This window comes from Prinia subflava, chromosome 3, assembly GCF_021018805.1.
Source record: "Prinia subflava isolate CZ2003 ecotype Zambia chromosome 3, Cam_Psub_1.2, whole genome shotgun sequence".
Lineage (NCBI taxonomy): Eukaryota > Metazoa > Chordata > Aves > Passeriformes > Cisticolidae > Prinia > Prinia subflava.
In genome coordinates this window covers 69,224,773-69,240,034 of record NC_086249.1, presented here as the reverse complement: position 1 = coordinate 69,240,034, position 15,262 = coordinate 69,224,773, and the positions used below count along the sequence as shown (strand labels likewise).

The 15,262-nt window shown below is 36.9% G+C and overlaps 1 protein-coding gene across 5 annotated transcripts in view; it reads left to right on the top strand.

Moving 5' to 3' along the window:
* Positions 1 to 15,262, top strand: part of NALCN (sodium leak channel, non-selective) — a 238,554-nt gene that overhangs the window by 10,496 nt on the left and 212,796 nt on the right. For all 5 annotated transcript variants that reach the window (XM_063392374.1, XM_063392373.1, XM_063392371.1 and 2 more), the window contains one exon: positions 1,797 to 1,979. In XM_063392374.1, the coding sequence (XP_063248444.1) occupies positions 1,797 to 1,979 (183 nt within the window). The remainder of the gene's footprint in view (positions 1 to 1,796; positions 1,980 to 15,262) is intronic.

The following is a 15,262-nucleotide window of genomic DNA, read 5'->3' as shown; positions in this document are numbered from 1 at the left end:
CTGGTGCCGTTTAACCTAAAACCTGCCTTAAGAAAAAGAGGGGTGTGGAAGTGTCTGGCAGCTTTAAACTGGCAAAAATTTGACTAGGATTGGAGTTACTAATAGAGTGTACTGTATTAAGATGTCTTTACCACATATTTATAGTTGCTATGTTTGAAGTATTTATTCAGCAGCGAGCATGGATCTAGGATTCCAGTATTGTGAATGATTTCTGTTTTTGCAGAGAAAGCATTTTCACATTTTTCTTAGTGTATAATTTTTTTACTTTTTTTAAAAAAGAAGTAAAATCTGTTGTTAGCATTGCATTCTTTTAAGGAAACCATCATCTCATTTGTAGTAAGGATGCCAGATCCTCTCAGCTTTTGCTGCTGAGACTTAACACCTAAAACTATTTAGTATGAATTAATGTATAGATGTTGTCTTGTCAGTTATTTAAGTAGAATGTTTATATTGGCTGCTGTAATAAACTCAGAATTTCATTGCAGAAGTATATGATGGGTATTTACTTTCATCTCTCATCACACAAAGCGTGAGGTTTTCATGGAATAATTTTTTCTTGTCAGGCTTATGGACTAGTTGTATATTGCTTAGTGTTTGTAGTACTGACACTTTACTGTGGCAGACAACAAGTTTTGTATCAGCCACACTTTAATGCTTACTTTAATTTTTTTCAGTTGAAACAAGTTTCAAAACAAAGTGGATGTTTAAGGAATGTTGGAGATCATTCATCAGGTGCTTTCTGGTTCCAAATTATTAAACTGGGCTCAGTATATGCAAATGATAGAGCTATTCAATTTGAGTCAGGTATCATTACATTTAAGTGAGTGAACAATGAATATTAAATTAGGTGGCTGTTCATGAGTCTTTTGGATATCAAAAGGTCTGAGGTATGCTGTAAATGAGTGCAGATTTTTCCCCAGAGAAGAAATTTTGATAAATATACTTCAGTGTTTTTTTGATTAAAGATTTTTCTTGCTGATATATCTCTTCCTTTTTGTTATGGTAGTTATGACCTTACCAACTATGATTCATTAACTTGCCTGACTTCAAGATATTTCATTCATGTTTTGATTTAAAAGAAAAAAATCCAACCCTAAACCTCTGTATTGATATGGTCTGCTTTTTGTTACACCTCCCTCTCTGGCAATGAGGAGTGGGACAGAGTCCTAATTAGTAATAGAAGTGAACTGTTCTCCTATAGCAACAAAACTTGATTGGAACAAAAGTGAATCCTGAAAGAAGTAGGTGTCTGTGGCATATATTTATATTTATTTTTTTTACATTTATTCTTATCATAACTGGAATGATGCTTTTAATCCTGTGACTCTCACTTAATTTTATGAGTTGTGAACGGATTTAAAAATAATTTCTTCTTAAGTGTTGAACTAAATTTTTCCACAAATATTTTATTTAATGTATCCACCCAAATTATAGCTTCAACTAATTCTGCTTGTTGTCTGCCTGTAAATGTGATGAGTTGTCATTTGAAAAGAAATTGAACTAAAAGTGCCACAAAGGAGAAATTATGGAATCCTAGTTCTCAGTTTTCTGGCTTATACAACCTCACAAATTAACTAATAAAAGTATATACATGTCTATATATGTATGAGCAATTTAGGAGTGCATATTTTTTGGTTGAAGACCTTTTATATGTGGATCACGATGTAAAAGGACACAGATGTGCATTTACAAAAGAGTGCCAGGATGAGTTATGGAAGCTAAATAGTCGAGGTTTTTTTGAACATCAAAGCAATCTTGCAATATCTCGTGTTTGGGTTTTTTTTTCTTCTTTTCAGTGGGTGCACTCTTTACTACGAATTTGTGCCATCATCAGTGTTATTTCTGTGTGTATGAACACTCCAAAAACCTTCGAGCATTATCCGCCTCTCCAGTATGTGACATTTGCTCTTGATACTCTGTTGATGTTTCTTTACACTGCAGAGATGATAGCGAAAATGCATATCCGTGGGATAGTTAAGGTAAGCATTTAAACAGTATTCTCTGTGTGCTTCCAGTGGTCTGAATGTATTCTAATGACATTTGGTATTTGTTTTTTGACTTGTCAGCTCTTGCTGTGATTGTTTTTAACTGCAGGCAACAGCATGGTGAATAAACTGAAAAGACGGATAAAGATGTAGCCTTACTGCATATTTAATCTATGTGAAATATAATGCAAGTATTCATAATGAAGTTTTCCTATTAAGAAAACAGATAATTTCATTTTATTAGTGTAAAGAATGAAAGAAAAAACAAGCTATGTACACATTAGCAAGAATATTTTGTAAATGTCTATTGGTCTGTATGTGGACTTAGAATTTTGATTTACATTTCATATGGCTGGATGTGTTGTTGTATGGTTATTTTACTTAAGAACATGAGCTCACTCTTACTGTGAGCTAGTAGGGAAAGTGATCTTACTTTGAGTTCTTTTTGTTTTGATGTAGTCCATGTTGGTAAACAAAATGCATGTCTTATCATATGTCTACTGTTGTTGCTGGGCCAATTTGTGTAAGTGGATTGGAGGCTGCAAAACTGCAGAATATTTTAGTAATCATTATTTGGTACCATTATGTTATTGTTTCTAGTCTTCTGCAAGAAGATACAAATTCTGTTTTCATGTATAAAATCCATTTGCAGACCTTACTGACAATGCAATGATGGCACTACCACACATAATAGATAATGTGTTATGTTATCCTAGATTTTAAGTCCTTAAAGGTCTGGTGGCTCCAGAGAAATCTGATGTTGTACTTAAAAATCTTAATTTTTCAGAGTTTGCTATCTGCAAACTTAGAAAAACTGAGCTATTGTATACTCATACTTAATGAATATTCATAGTAAAAATTTAATTGTCATTAATATTTATATTTAGAAAGTCACTGGAATAAGATGATTCTGAGAAAATCTTCATGGGTTGTGTAAGGCCAGAGTAATCCTTTGTGAAGTGCTGTTTCTGGCTGCTACCCAAGCTCTCCTATTCAGAAGTGTCCATGAAGAAAGTGAAGATGTGGACTCAGGATTATGCATGGTGAATTAGTGACCATCGTGAACATTTGAACAATGTGGGAATAAAAAGTTACTATTACAACCAGTACAGCCTTTTCAGAGAAAAGGAAATGTAGATATTAATGCAGAGATGGAGGGAGGGGTGGCCAACAGTGTGACTTCTGTACAAGGCTTGATTTCTGAGCTTTTGAATATGCAAACACCAGCTTCACTCACAGTCAACACCTAGGAGCTATGAAAGATATGCTGCTGCATAGCCTATTGCCTTTACAGGGTTGTTTAAATTTATGGTTTTGTGAGAAGAGAATATTATGGATTGCCACTGTCCTTATGGGCAACTTCACCTTGCCAGAAATTACCTGGGAGTATCACATAGCTAGTGCAACCTGGGCCAGAAGATTCTTAAAAATCCTGGATGACAACTTTATGGTATAGGTCCTAAGGGAGGTGACTCAGAAAGATGCCCTTCTTCATCTACTGCTTGTCAACAGAGTTGAACTCATGAGTGGAGAGGGGCAGCCATCTTTGCAAGAGTTGAAAATCTCTGTTGGCAGGTGGCAAAATGACAGCAAAACCTCAGCTCTGGACATGAGAAGAGCACACTTCAGGCTGTTCAGGGAATTAGAAAGTGAGGTCTCCTGGGAAAATGTTTCTGGAGATGCTGGGATCCATCAATTCTGGTCACTTTTTAAAGGTCATCTCCTAACGACACGGGACTGGGCAATTCTCAAATGTCAGAAGCCAAGCAGATGAGGCAGAAGACCAGCTTAGCTTTAAAAAGTCTTCTCTTGGAAATAAGGCAAAAAAGAAAGATGTATGACCAGTGGAAGCAAGGTCAGGGGAAATGGGAAGATGCTGTGTGTTACTGTAGGAAGAAAATTCATGGGCCGAAGATCAGCTGGACTTAAACCTGCCAGAACTGTGTGAAGCAATTAAAAGAGATTTTTCAAGTATATTAATGACAATAGGAAGTGTAATAATAACATCAGCCCTTAACAGAATGAGAATGATCACCTCACAAACAGAGGCATGGACAAGGCAGAGGTGTTTAACACATTCTTTGCCTCTGTATTCAACACTGATGATGGACCAAGGGGCTCTCAGCCTCTGAACTGGAGGACCGTGGCTGTGAGAATGATCATCTCCCAGGTGTCCTTGAAAATGGATCTGCTGCTCCAGCTGCATCCCTACAAATCGGTGGAGCCTTATGGGATATATCAAGGAATCCTCAAAGAGCTGCTAATGTCACCACAAAACCTCTCACGATGATTTTTGAGTGGTTTTGGGAATCTGGAGATGTCCCCGCTGACTGGAAGCTGGTGAATGTTGTCCCAATTTTCAACAAGGGTAAGAAGGAGTATCCCAGCAACTACAGGTGTTTCAGGCTTCCTTGAGTGTCTGGTAGTTATGGAGAAGTTAGTTCTGGGAGGTATTGAAAAATGCCCGAAAGACATTGCCAGCATGGCTTTGTGAGGGGAAAGGCCTGCTTATCAAATCTGATTTCCTTATATGAGAAGGTAACCCACCTAGCTGATCAAGGGAAGCCAGTGGATGTAGTCTATTTGTATTTCAGTAAAGCTTTCAGTCCTGTCAGGATCCTTCTGGACAAAATGTCCAGCATACAACTGGACAAAACAGATCCTGTGATGGGTGAGCATCTGGCTCATGAGTCAAAGGGTTACATTGAAGGGGTGATATGAGAGAGGTGACCTGTGACTAGTGGGGTTCCACAGGACTCCGTCCTTAGCCCTGTGCCCTTCAACAGCTTTGCTAATGACTTGGACATAGGACTGGAATACTGAGCAAGTCTTCAGAAAAGACAAAATTGAGAGGAGCTGTTTTCTCCCTTGAGAGCAGGGAGGCCCTGCAGAGAGGCCTCGACAAAATAGGGGGCTGGGCAGTCACAACCCATATGAAGTTCAGCAAGGGAAAGTTCTGGATTCTGCACCTGGATGGGGCAACCCTGGATGTACAGTACAGAGAGGGGAATGAGGTGCTGAAAAGCACTGCCATGGAAAGGGACCTGGGCGTCAAGGTCTTCAGAAAGCTGAATATGAGTCAGCAGTTTTGAGTGCCACAATATAACAAAGATATTAAACTATCAGAGAGTGTCCAAAGGAGGGCAACAAAGGTAGTGAAGGGCCTTGATGGGAAGACTTATGAGGAGTGGCTGAGGTCACTTGGTTTGTTCAGCCTGGAGGAGAGTGAGGAGAGACCTCATTGCAGTCTACTTCTTCATAAGGGGAAGAGGAGGGGCAGACACTGATCTCTTCTCTCTGGTGACCAGGTACAGGACCTGAGAGAATGGCCTGAAGTTGTGTCAGGGATGGCTTATATTATCACCCAGAGGGTGTTTGGGTACTGGGCCAGGGAAGTGGTCACAAGCACTAGCCTGACAGAGTTCAAGACGAGTGTGGACAATGTGCTCAGGCAAATGGTGTGACTCTTGGGGCTGTCCTATACAGGGCTAGGGATTGGACTCGATCCTTATAGTTCCCTTCCAACTCAGCTTATTCTGTGATAATAGAATAGAATGGTTTGAAGGGACCTTTGGAAGGGAACTACAGTCATAATCTAGTCCAACTGCCTGATCAATTCAGGGCTCCCCAAAACTTAAAGTATTTTACTAAATGCATTTTCCAAATGCCTCTTAAAGGCATGGTTGGGCATCAGCCATCTCTGTAGGAAGTCTGTTACAGTGTTTAACCACCCTCTTTATGAAATGTTTCCTAATTACTAGTTTGAACCTTGAACCATTCCCACGCATCCTGCCAACAAGGAATGAGGGAGGTCAACACCTCTTTCTCTACTCCCTCCCTTCAGGAACCTGTAGAGAGCAACAAGGTTACGCCTCAGCCTCCTGTTCTCTGAACTAGACAGACCTAACATCCTTAGCTGCTCTGCACAAGATGAACTTGTCTCTGATTGTCGTATGATGAGCTTGTCTTTGAAACATGTCTGATGAGTCTGGGCACACAGAATTAATAGCTGCCTGGAGTTGGTCCCATTGCCTCAATTCATGTTATAAATGTATAGAAAACAACAATTATTTCTTTTGTGCACTGACATTTTGCTCTTCATTTCTTATATAAAAATACAGTAAAATAGATTAGATTTAAGCACTCTTATGCAAAGAGAGTTTAAGTAGAAAATAGGTGTATTTATTATTTTAACAATTAAGGATTTGCTTAAAACCTAATGTCTTGTAGCATTCATCAGTAAATACAATTACACTGAAATTAAGTGCCTTCTTTGGCACCATTTGGGAAACTGTAGAATAACTTAGATGTAAGGGACCTCCAGGGGTCATCTGGTCTGGCCTGCTGCCCAAAGCAGGTCTAGTTAGATAACATTGCCCATGGCTTGGGTTGTCCAATGAATGTCAGACTCCTCCAAGGATGAAGATTGCACAAGCTCTTTAAACAGCCTATTCTACTGCTTGACTAACCTTATGCAAAAAATATTTCTGGTAATGCTTAATCAAAAATTTTCATTTTTCTTTCAATGCTGTTCAGTGAATAATCTTTTTTTAGTGAAGTATTTGACTTATTCCTTGGATTATTGTTTCTAGGGAAAATATTTGTTTAATATTATAATTTTGCCAAGAGCATATGGATCCATGGGCTGCCAAAGATAGTGGCTAATGAAGTAAATAAGGCACTGGGTAGAAGCCTATTAGCATTTATTAAAGATGTTTGTATATGGAACAACTTTATATAAGGCAATTTGTTACTGCAATGTCATAATTTAAACACATTCAAGTCTTTTAGTGAGCATGGTATCAATAAATGCATTGCCATATGGTTCTACTGAACTTTACTGTGAATCAGTATTTCTGTAAATGCTTTAAGAATTGAAATACTAACAAAACCTTTGAACCATGATTAATACAAAATTATAGTCCAGCAAGAAACCTAATTTATGGAGAAGTGAGGCACCATCCACTTAAGTCCCAGTTAATAGCAATGTAAGTATAGCTGAGGTGGGAAGATTTTGAAAGTGTCTAACACCTTCTGAGGACAAATGAAAAATACACTTTGGTTTCTAGGGTGTTTTAGAAGAGAAGAATAGTTTCTGAAACTGCTCGCATTTTGTCTGGAAAAAGTTTCCCTTTTTCCTGTGTAAACTAAATGACAAAAAATCCCAATGCCTCCATCCAAGAGTTTTGTTATCCCAGAAGGAAAGTTAAAGTGAAGTAGTGCAGTGGTGTTGTGTCTTTTATTACTCATGTTTCCTTCTGGGTTATTGTTGCTGTGCTAGTAAAATGTATCCAAATTTTGGACTACCCATGCAGCTATTGCCATATGTCATGAACAAGTGAACTAATGCTATTAATAAATCCATCTTTACTTTGAAACTTGTATCTGAAAAATAAAATTCAGGCTAATTTCTTACTGATTGAAATATCATTAAAAACAACATTCCAGGACAGCCTGCCTAATGTTGTCTGTAATGTTGCATTGTATAAAATATATGTACAAGCAGTAAGAATTTGCAGTGGTTTGTGAAGTTCTATATGAGACAGAGGCAGAATTAGAGCAAGTTAGTTTGTTTCCTAGGACATATTCTTATGGTTGCATTCTAAAAAATAATTTTCTATATTGAATTAAAAAACATTCTGTATTGAAGAACGATGGCTAATAAAATATAATAAAAAATGTAATGATGCATAGTTAAAGCTTACTGAATTCAATTTGGTATTTTCATGATCTTTTCAGTTCAGAATTCCACTTCCTTCAATTGATCCTGGATTTGCTCTCATGCTCTTTAGTTCCCAGAATGTAAACAGAGTTCAGTGACTTTTGGTTCTGATTCCTGTCATGTTCTGTGCTCCGTGATCAGAAAGATCTTTGCAAGAATCAGCTGCATTAAGGAAGTACTGTCTGTCAAATGAAAGCAGATCAATCTCCTTCACTTGATCATCAATAAAATTTAAAGTGCTTCCCAAATTACATGCAGTTTATGTCTACTGCATAACTTACTGATTGATTGGCAGGCTTCTGAAAGCACCATGAAGGAACTACTCTTTGGGTCTGTCAAAATAATTCATGAGTCAACCTGGAACTAAACTGACAAGCCTTATGGTCCCTCAGAATCAAAGCTCACATTCTTGTGCCCACTCATATGTCACTTAAGAGCATGACTGTATGTGCTTGACACAAGTCTGTTCTCTGATTCAAGGAAACTTTGCAAAATTATCCCCTCCTTGAAAAAGGAGCTGGGGTCGAATTGAAGAAATGAAGGCTAACTCTCAAGTCTAAAATAAATGTGTTATTAGATTAGCATCGGACTTCTCAAAGAAAGAGGGCACCCTAACCTGTGACAGAAGGTCTTTATTTCTTTTAATCAGTGGAATGAAAAAATTACCTTATGCGTTCTAGTGATGTGCCTTCTAAAGGTTATCTCACATAGGTATGACCGAGGTAAGGATACCTTACTTTAAACGTCTCTTTTACCTTTATTAGAAATATTTACTTTCAGTCTGCATCTGGGGAGACAGAGAAATATTCCATGTAAAATATTTGTATTAGACATAACTGCACTGGTGGTATTATATATAATAAAATAACCAAAGAGGAAAATGTGCCAAAAACTATAACAAAAAAAGGAACCAAGTAACACTTATCTGAGATGATAATTCAGCCTTTAGGGAATGAAAGATGAGTGTATATAGTTTCATTCTGTAGACACTGATAGAGTATATGAAATTTTCTTCATTAGACTGCATCCTCCTTACAGCTTCTTACCATCCTCCTTGCAGCTCTCATACCATCACTGCCCTGATGGTATGAGAGAACCTACACTGAAATAATGTTATGGAAAGGAGGCATTGATTAAGAGAGTTATGTTGTAAAAAAGAAAGCAAGAGTTCTTTCTCCTGACTGTTAAAAAAGCACCTTTGACACTTAATGCTGAAAATGAGAATGTTTTTTAATACAACACAAGCACTGCACTAAATTAAATAGAAATATCTTTTTTTTTTTTTACTGTGGAGTTGTGACATGTCAGCTAACAAAGGAGATTGCAAAAAGTCACAAGTAATGGTCCTTAGCATTTTCCCCATTGTTAAATCAATTACATTTACAGCAAAACATTTGTACTAGCTGAAGCAGTTGTGAGTGGATTTGTCAGTCTTGTTTCAGTAGCACTGTGTGCTCTTCACTGACTTTAGAACTCCTGCAAGGGGCAGAAGTGAATGCTTACACAATTAGCTTTCTGCATTCTTGGAGAATTCAGGCACAAACTGAAACTAAGCTTCATCTGCTACCAAAAAAGTTACAAATAGGTGGGAGCAGTTTTGCTTGCTTCTGTCTGGTCCTTAAGACAACAAATTACTTAGTTAACTGAAATCAGTGGTTTCCAGCATGTCAGGTGTTTCCAGGCAGCATTTGTCCTGTTCAAAGAGAACATTTTCCTCTTCCTTTTTCTGATAGGTACTTTGGTTGCTGTAGTTGCTGTCTCTCTGCTGCAGAGGAGAGAATTGAGGATGGAGCTTACAAAAATAGATTTTTGACTTAAGATAGGCAAAAAAAATATTCATCAGCACTAACCTTAGGGACTGCAGTGGTCTGCAATTAGTTGTTTGTGTCTACAGAAGGCTCTTTCAAAGTATGATTTATCTAGTCTTTTTTTTCCATTGATAGAAAAGGAAACTTAAAGTACACAGGCTAACACCTCACCCGTAGTTATCTCACAGTCAGCAATTTCTCTAACTCATATATTTTTTGTCAGTGGACAGGTGGGGACTACAGGAAGTATCCACACAATGTAATGCTAAATTCTTTTTTAACACTTATGGCATTAACTCATTTATGCTTAAATGAATTTCATCCATAATCATACTAATTCATAAATTTGACTTATCAGTTACAGAACTGATGTTTACTGCACTTTATTACAAGTTTCTGTTTTGCTTTCTTTTTAGTAGTTTTAATATTAATTAACATGCCATTTTCATCAAACAAGAATAGGGAAATTACAAAATTAGTTTAGTCTTTCTGATAAGTGATGGAAATATTAATAGAACTATGGTGAAACACTGTCAACTCACTTAGCAGCTTTTGGTAACTTTGTCAAGGTTGTTTCTGTTGCATTACAGACTGCAAATAGAAGAGTGAAATTTTGGAATTAATTTTACTCCATGACTTTAAAAGTGCTGTATACCCATAGTTTATAAATAAGTTAAGGATCAAGAAGTTGTGTTCTTTTCAGAGGTTGGATAGCACATCCAGCAATAACGTGCTCTGATGTGCTTATGCTATCTTTGAAGGCTCAGTCTCAGGATGTGCAAGTCACAAACAAAAGTGAGAAGTGTCCCTTGACGGCAGGGACATAACCAGTGGAATCAGTGGGAAGGATAAGAAAATTTTGGGATGCTTTGACTAAATAGAGTGAAGGGGGAAAAATAGAAATAGAAAACTACTTGCCAGTGGTCACACAAAGCTTAAACAGCAAACACAAAAAAGACCATTTGTCATAAGATTTGAGTTTCTGTTTTACCCTATGCCTTGCAATTATAAGATAAGAACTACTTATCCTTGTGAGAAGTTATTTTACAAGCATAGATATGTATAGACAAGACATGTATGTATAATAAAAATGGAATTTTAATTTATTTATATTTATGATGTTGGAAACCTAAAGGTGTAGTGCAAACCTAGAGGTCCTATGCAATCCTGTGCTGTCAAGGAATATGTTATTTCAAATTGTTTTAAAACTTAATACTGGAATATTTTGGTGTTGAAGCTGTGATTGTGTGTTTTAATTATTATTTAATGTAAAAAGTATTTGTATCCATTATTTGAATATGACAGTCTACAAAAGTTGATTCTTCTGTCTCGCCTGTTTCCTGTATTTGTTGCTGCTTTGCTAAGTGTCTATGACCATCGCAAGGACATCTGTTCCCAGGCTACTGGGATTGTGTTGCTCGTAAAGTGCTCTGATGCTGTTTCCAGTCAAAGGAAATTAAAGAAATTAAAAGTGATTATCGTGAGGAAAAGAAATTCAAAGTTGCCTGCAGCATGTTGCTAGTTGGGAGTTACTGCCTGTGGGCCAGAGAAGGTTAGAGACCGTGGCACTGGAATATACGCACCTGTTTCTATGGTTACTTGTGTCTGGTTTTATTGGAGTGTTTATGACAGGAAAGTAATGACTCATATTACACAGTGGGGATTTTTGCACCATTTTTGCATTAACACATTAGAAAATCAAATGCTTTTAAATTACTTGGTGAAAGTACATAAGCAGTATTTCTAAAATAAAAACGGTATTTATTCTAGCTGATCAAGGGGTCATGGAAGTTTTTAGTGAAAAATTATTCTGGGGCATGGACTGAAGTATGTGTCCATGTAACAAAATACTTAGTGACTTTCCATGGCGATTAAAATTTAACCTAAAAGTTACTAAGAAAAACTGTACTGCACGCTATCTTTTATAATGTAGCTAGAAATTGCTTTTTCAATATGCAGACCACTTAGATGAAAAAAACTTTACTTTTTGCTAATGTTACTTTTTTCCCTCTCTAATAGCACTTTCAAGGATTACTTTCTTGCTATTCTTCATGAAAACAGCTATTATGGAGAGATATTTTTAATGTATTACTTCATTTCTGTGTAAAATGATACAAATTTTGGGAAAGCAGTGAAACCAACATACTGGTTAACATCTTTTCAGGTAGCAAGAGAGTGAAATTCATTCCTAATGTGCCTTTCTGTGTTGAAATTTTCATTTTCAAGGAAGTCTGCTATAACCAAAAAATTCTATTTTATTTTATTCCCATGTTATCTTCTCTCTTAATTTGAGAGGATCAAACAAGACATAAAGATAAACAAATCTTAATGACATCCAAATCCCTGTTGAAGGGAATAAAAACATTTCTGTGCGGCTGTATTTTCATGAAAATGATGAAATTTGTGTGGGATTTTTAAGGGACTAAGCTGAATGTAAAATTGGATTTCACAGTATTGGATTCTTCACCATTAATATAAATATGGCTTTCTTACAGCTATACTAGGATTTTTGTTTCAATAAACTTTTCCTGGCCTCTGTAGTAAAAAAATGTATTTTTCAGCTTTTTATAATGCCAGTTACCAAATAATACAATCTTCATTCTGGAAAGTGCCTCCTGCTTATGTATTCCAACCCTCATCATTGTGAGTTTTTTCTGTTGAATGAGAGCTTTGAATGTCAATCATAAATCTGTTTTTTCATATTAGATGAGACTGCCTATCAAATCTCCCTGTTCAACCTCCAGGCAATATTTGATGCTTCAAAGTAAAAGCTTTCACCTTGAAACATTTGGATCCCAATCTGCCCATTACATCCACCATAAACACTGGAGCTAGGGGAGGGCAGAATACTGCTGAATGAAGCTCAGCAGTGTTTATTTCATGTCACCTCTGTGAGACTGCAGAGTATTTCCAAGCATGAGCAGATGTCCATGCATGTTTAATTAGATGTAGAACTGGAGTTAACCTCAAGAAACTGGCTCTTGGAGGAGATTGGCTTAGATTCCCCCAACTAAGTAACAGTCTAGGTGGGAAGGAACGTGAAGAGATGGTCTGGACCAACCTCTTGCTCAAAGCAGGGCTAGAGTTGGTTAGTCAGGGTCCTATGAAATTGAGTCTGAAATATTGCTAGCAAAACACATGCTAGTATTTCTCTGGGCAATGGGATTGGATGTTTAAAATCTCACAGTGGAGATTTTTTTTTCCTGTGCACTTCCTGGAAACAGCAAGTGCTGTTCCGTGTGGGGGAGTCCTATTAATCCTCCTGATCAGCCACTTTTAGAGTTGCTGAACCCTTAGGACATCCAGGGAAGCTGAGTCAGCTAGTACAGCTGTACCTGGGGCACTGAATACAGATGGCTAATGAGCAGATGGAGAGGGAAATGAAATGCAGGCTTTCAGTGCAGTAACCCATAAAATCTTTGCAGGGCAAGTTGGCACCCAGCTTTCAATGGTTAGGTGGTGTATCAAGAGAGCAGCAATATAATAGACCAGCAAAGCTCCCTTCCCTAAGGTTTAGGAGCCATATTTCTGTTGGGCATTAGCATCTCTTCACTGCGGGCTAGATAAGAAGAGTGTGCCTGGAGGCTCTGAATAGCGGTCAATCCAAAATACTTGATATTCAGATGAACTGAGATACTCTACAATTTTGTGGGTGACACAGGTGGTGTGTTGTGGCATTCCCTCCCATTGTTTTGTGGAAGCAGTTATTCCCTTCGATACTTTTGTACTTGATGAAGTGAGTTGTGTAACGCTTTGATGCTTGTCCCTGGTTTGGGGGGGGTTTTGTGTGTGGTTTTCTTTTTGTTTCTTTGTGGGCGTTGTTTGTTTGTTTAACTTAACAGTTTTGGTTTAAAACATTGGTTTTTAACTCTTACTAATTCCTCCACCCCATTTTTTTTACAGAAAACTCTGTTATAAGATTTTTAGCAAGTAAAATGGTCATTGTTTGTCTGTCTAAAAGTGTTGTTATTCTTCACAGCCAGAATTGTTTCTGTCTTTCCAGTCCTTTAGATGTTTGGTTTTTTTCTGTTAAAAACAGCATATGAAATGTGGACACTAAAGTTTAATATCCACCTAGTATGATATGAAACATGAAATACTAAATTTGGTGTAGTTAATTACATAGGTTAACAAAAATCTAATGTGCCTTAAAAACAGATTTGAAACTGTTTGTTAGTGAATTGTTCTTTAGCCTTGTATCTTCATTGGTGTTTCCTAAAACAATCTGAAAATCTCAACAAATTCAGTTCAAAATCAATTATTGTAATGATTGCAAAGGATGAAGTAGTGTTTCTTCAGTGATCATAGGGTATTTTTGTAATGATCAATTGAAACTATATTGTTGTGTATCTGTAGCGTGTGATATCACTCTCTTACCCAAAGGATTGGCAAGAGCTATCTTTCATTTTATTAATTAAAAATAGAATAATTCTGGGAGTTCTACTGTAAATTCTAATGACTTTTTCAATATTTTTCTAACATAGAATACAAAATTACTCTCAATATTAGATTATCTGTTAGGAAAAGATAAATTATGTACTATGTGGTGTGTTACTTAAAGCATCTAATGGTGGAGCAGTTCAGTACAATGCATGAATAGTTACAAATTCAACTTGTTTAATTCAATGATATTAACATACTCATTGTAGCCATTCAGAGTTAAGTTGTACACAGAAATTGTAATTCCACTGGTTGTTTCAAATCAGTTGTTATTATGTGAGTTTATTTTAAATAAGGTCCTTCATTATGAATGAAGATACTTTATTATAAAGAAGACACGCAGAAAATAAGAAGCTGTGTCATTCCCAAAACCTGCTTCTTTCTTCCCTTTAATGCAGGCTTTTAAAGTAAATATATTTGAGGTTATTTTGAAGTGATCCAATCACTGTTGTAGAGGAGGTGGTGGTGTCACTAACTTAGAGGTGAAGAACCCATTTTAAAATATGTCAGTTTTTCTTTAGTTGGTAGCATGGTCCTTACTAAGCAAGTCACAATTTCTTTTGTTTCCTGCCCTTGAACAAACAAAGTTCCCAGACTTTGTTTGACACATGAGGACATTAGTGAAATAGTTTTATTTTGAGGGATGGAAAAGGAGAATTGAGAACAGAAGTCAGTTGCAGTTTTCCTTCTTGAGTAGGCCATATTTCTTCATTGTCTTTACTGTGTGAGTAAAATATTGAAAGTGTTTTTCAGATTGATTGACTGGATTGTCCATAACGTTCTGCTACTAAGCAGACTATAAACTGCAGTTTTTTAAGTAAATAGAGAAAGTTTGAAGCTGAGCCAAAAATACAAGAAATGTATGCATAGTTCTGTGATCAGGTAGGAGATACATACATCTCTGTGTATATATGTATCTGCATATGCAAGGAGAGAGAGGGGTTAAGCAAGGTGATCTCTTGAGCTCTGATTTAATTTTGTGTCCTACTCATACCTCTGTGCCTAGCAGTGTTCATGTGGAGTCAGAGAGTGAGGAAGACTAGTTTCCCTAACTCAGCTGTGCTCTCTCTTCTAGCTTGCTTTTTCTGTGTTATAATGAGCACTGTGTCTGGAGGAAAAAAAAATACACTTCCAAATTCTTATTCCTTCTATTCCTTCCATTTCATCCTGCGATTTTTTTTTTGCTGCTCCTAAAATCTCCATAAATGTCAGCCTCTACACCTTAATGCTTGTTTGTAGTGCTTTACAAAGTAACCCACGGGATGATCTGAAGGGCGTACCAGAACTGATGATGTGCTTTGTTTACC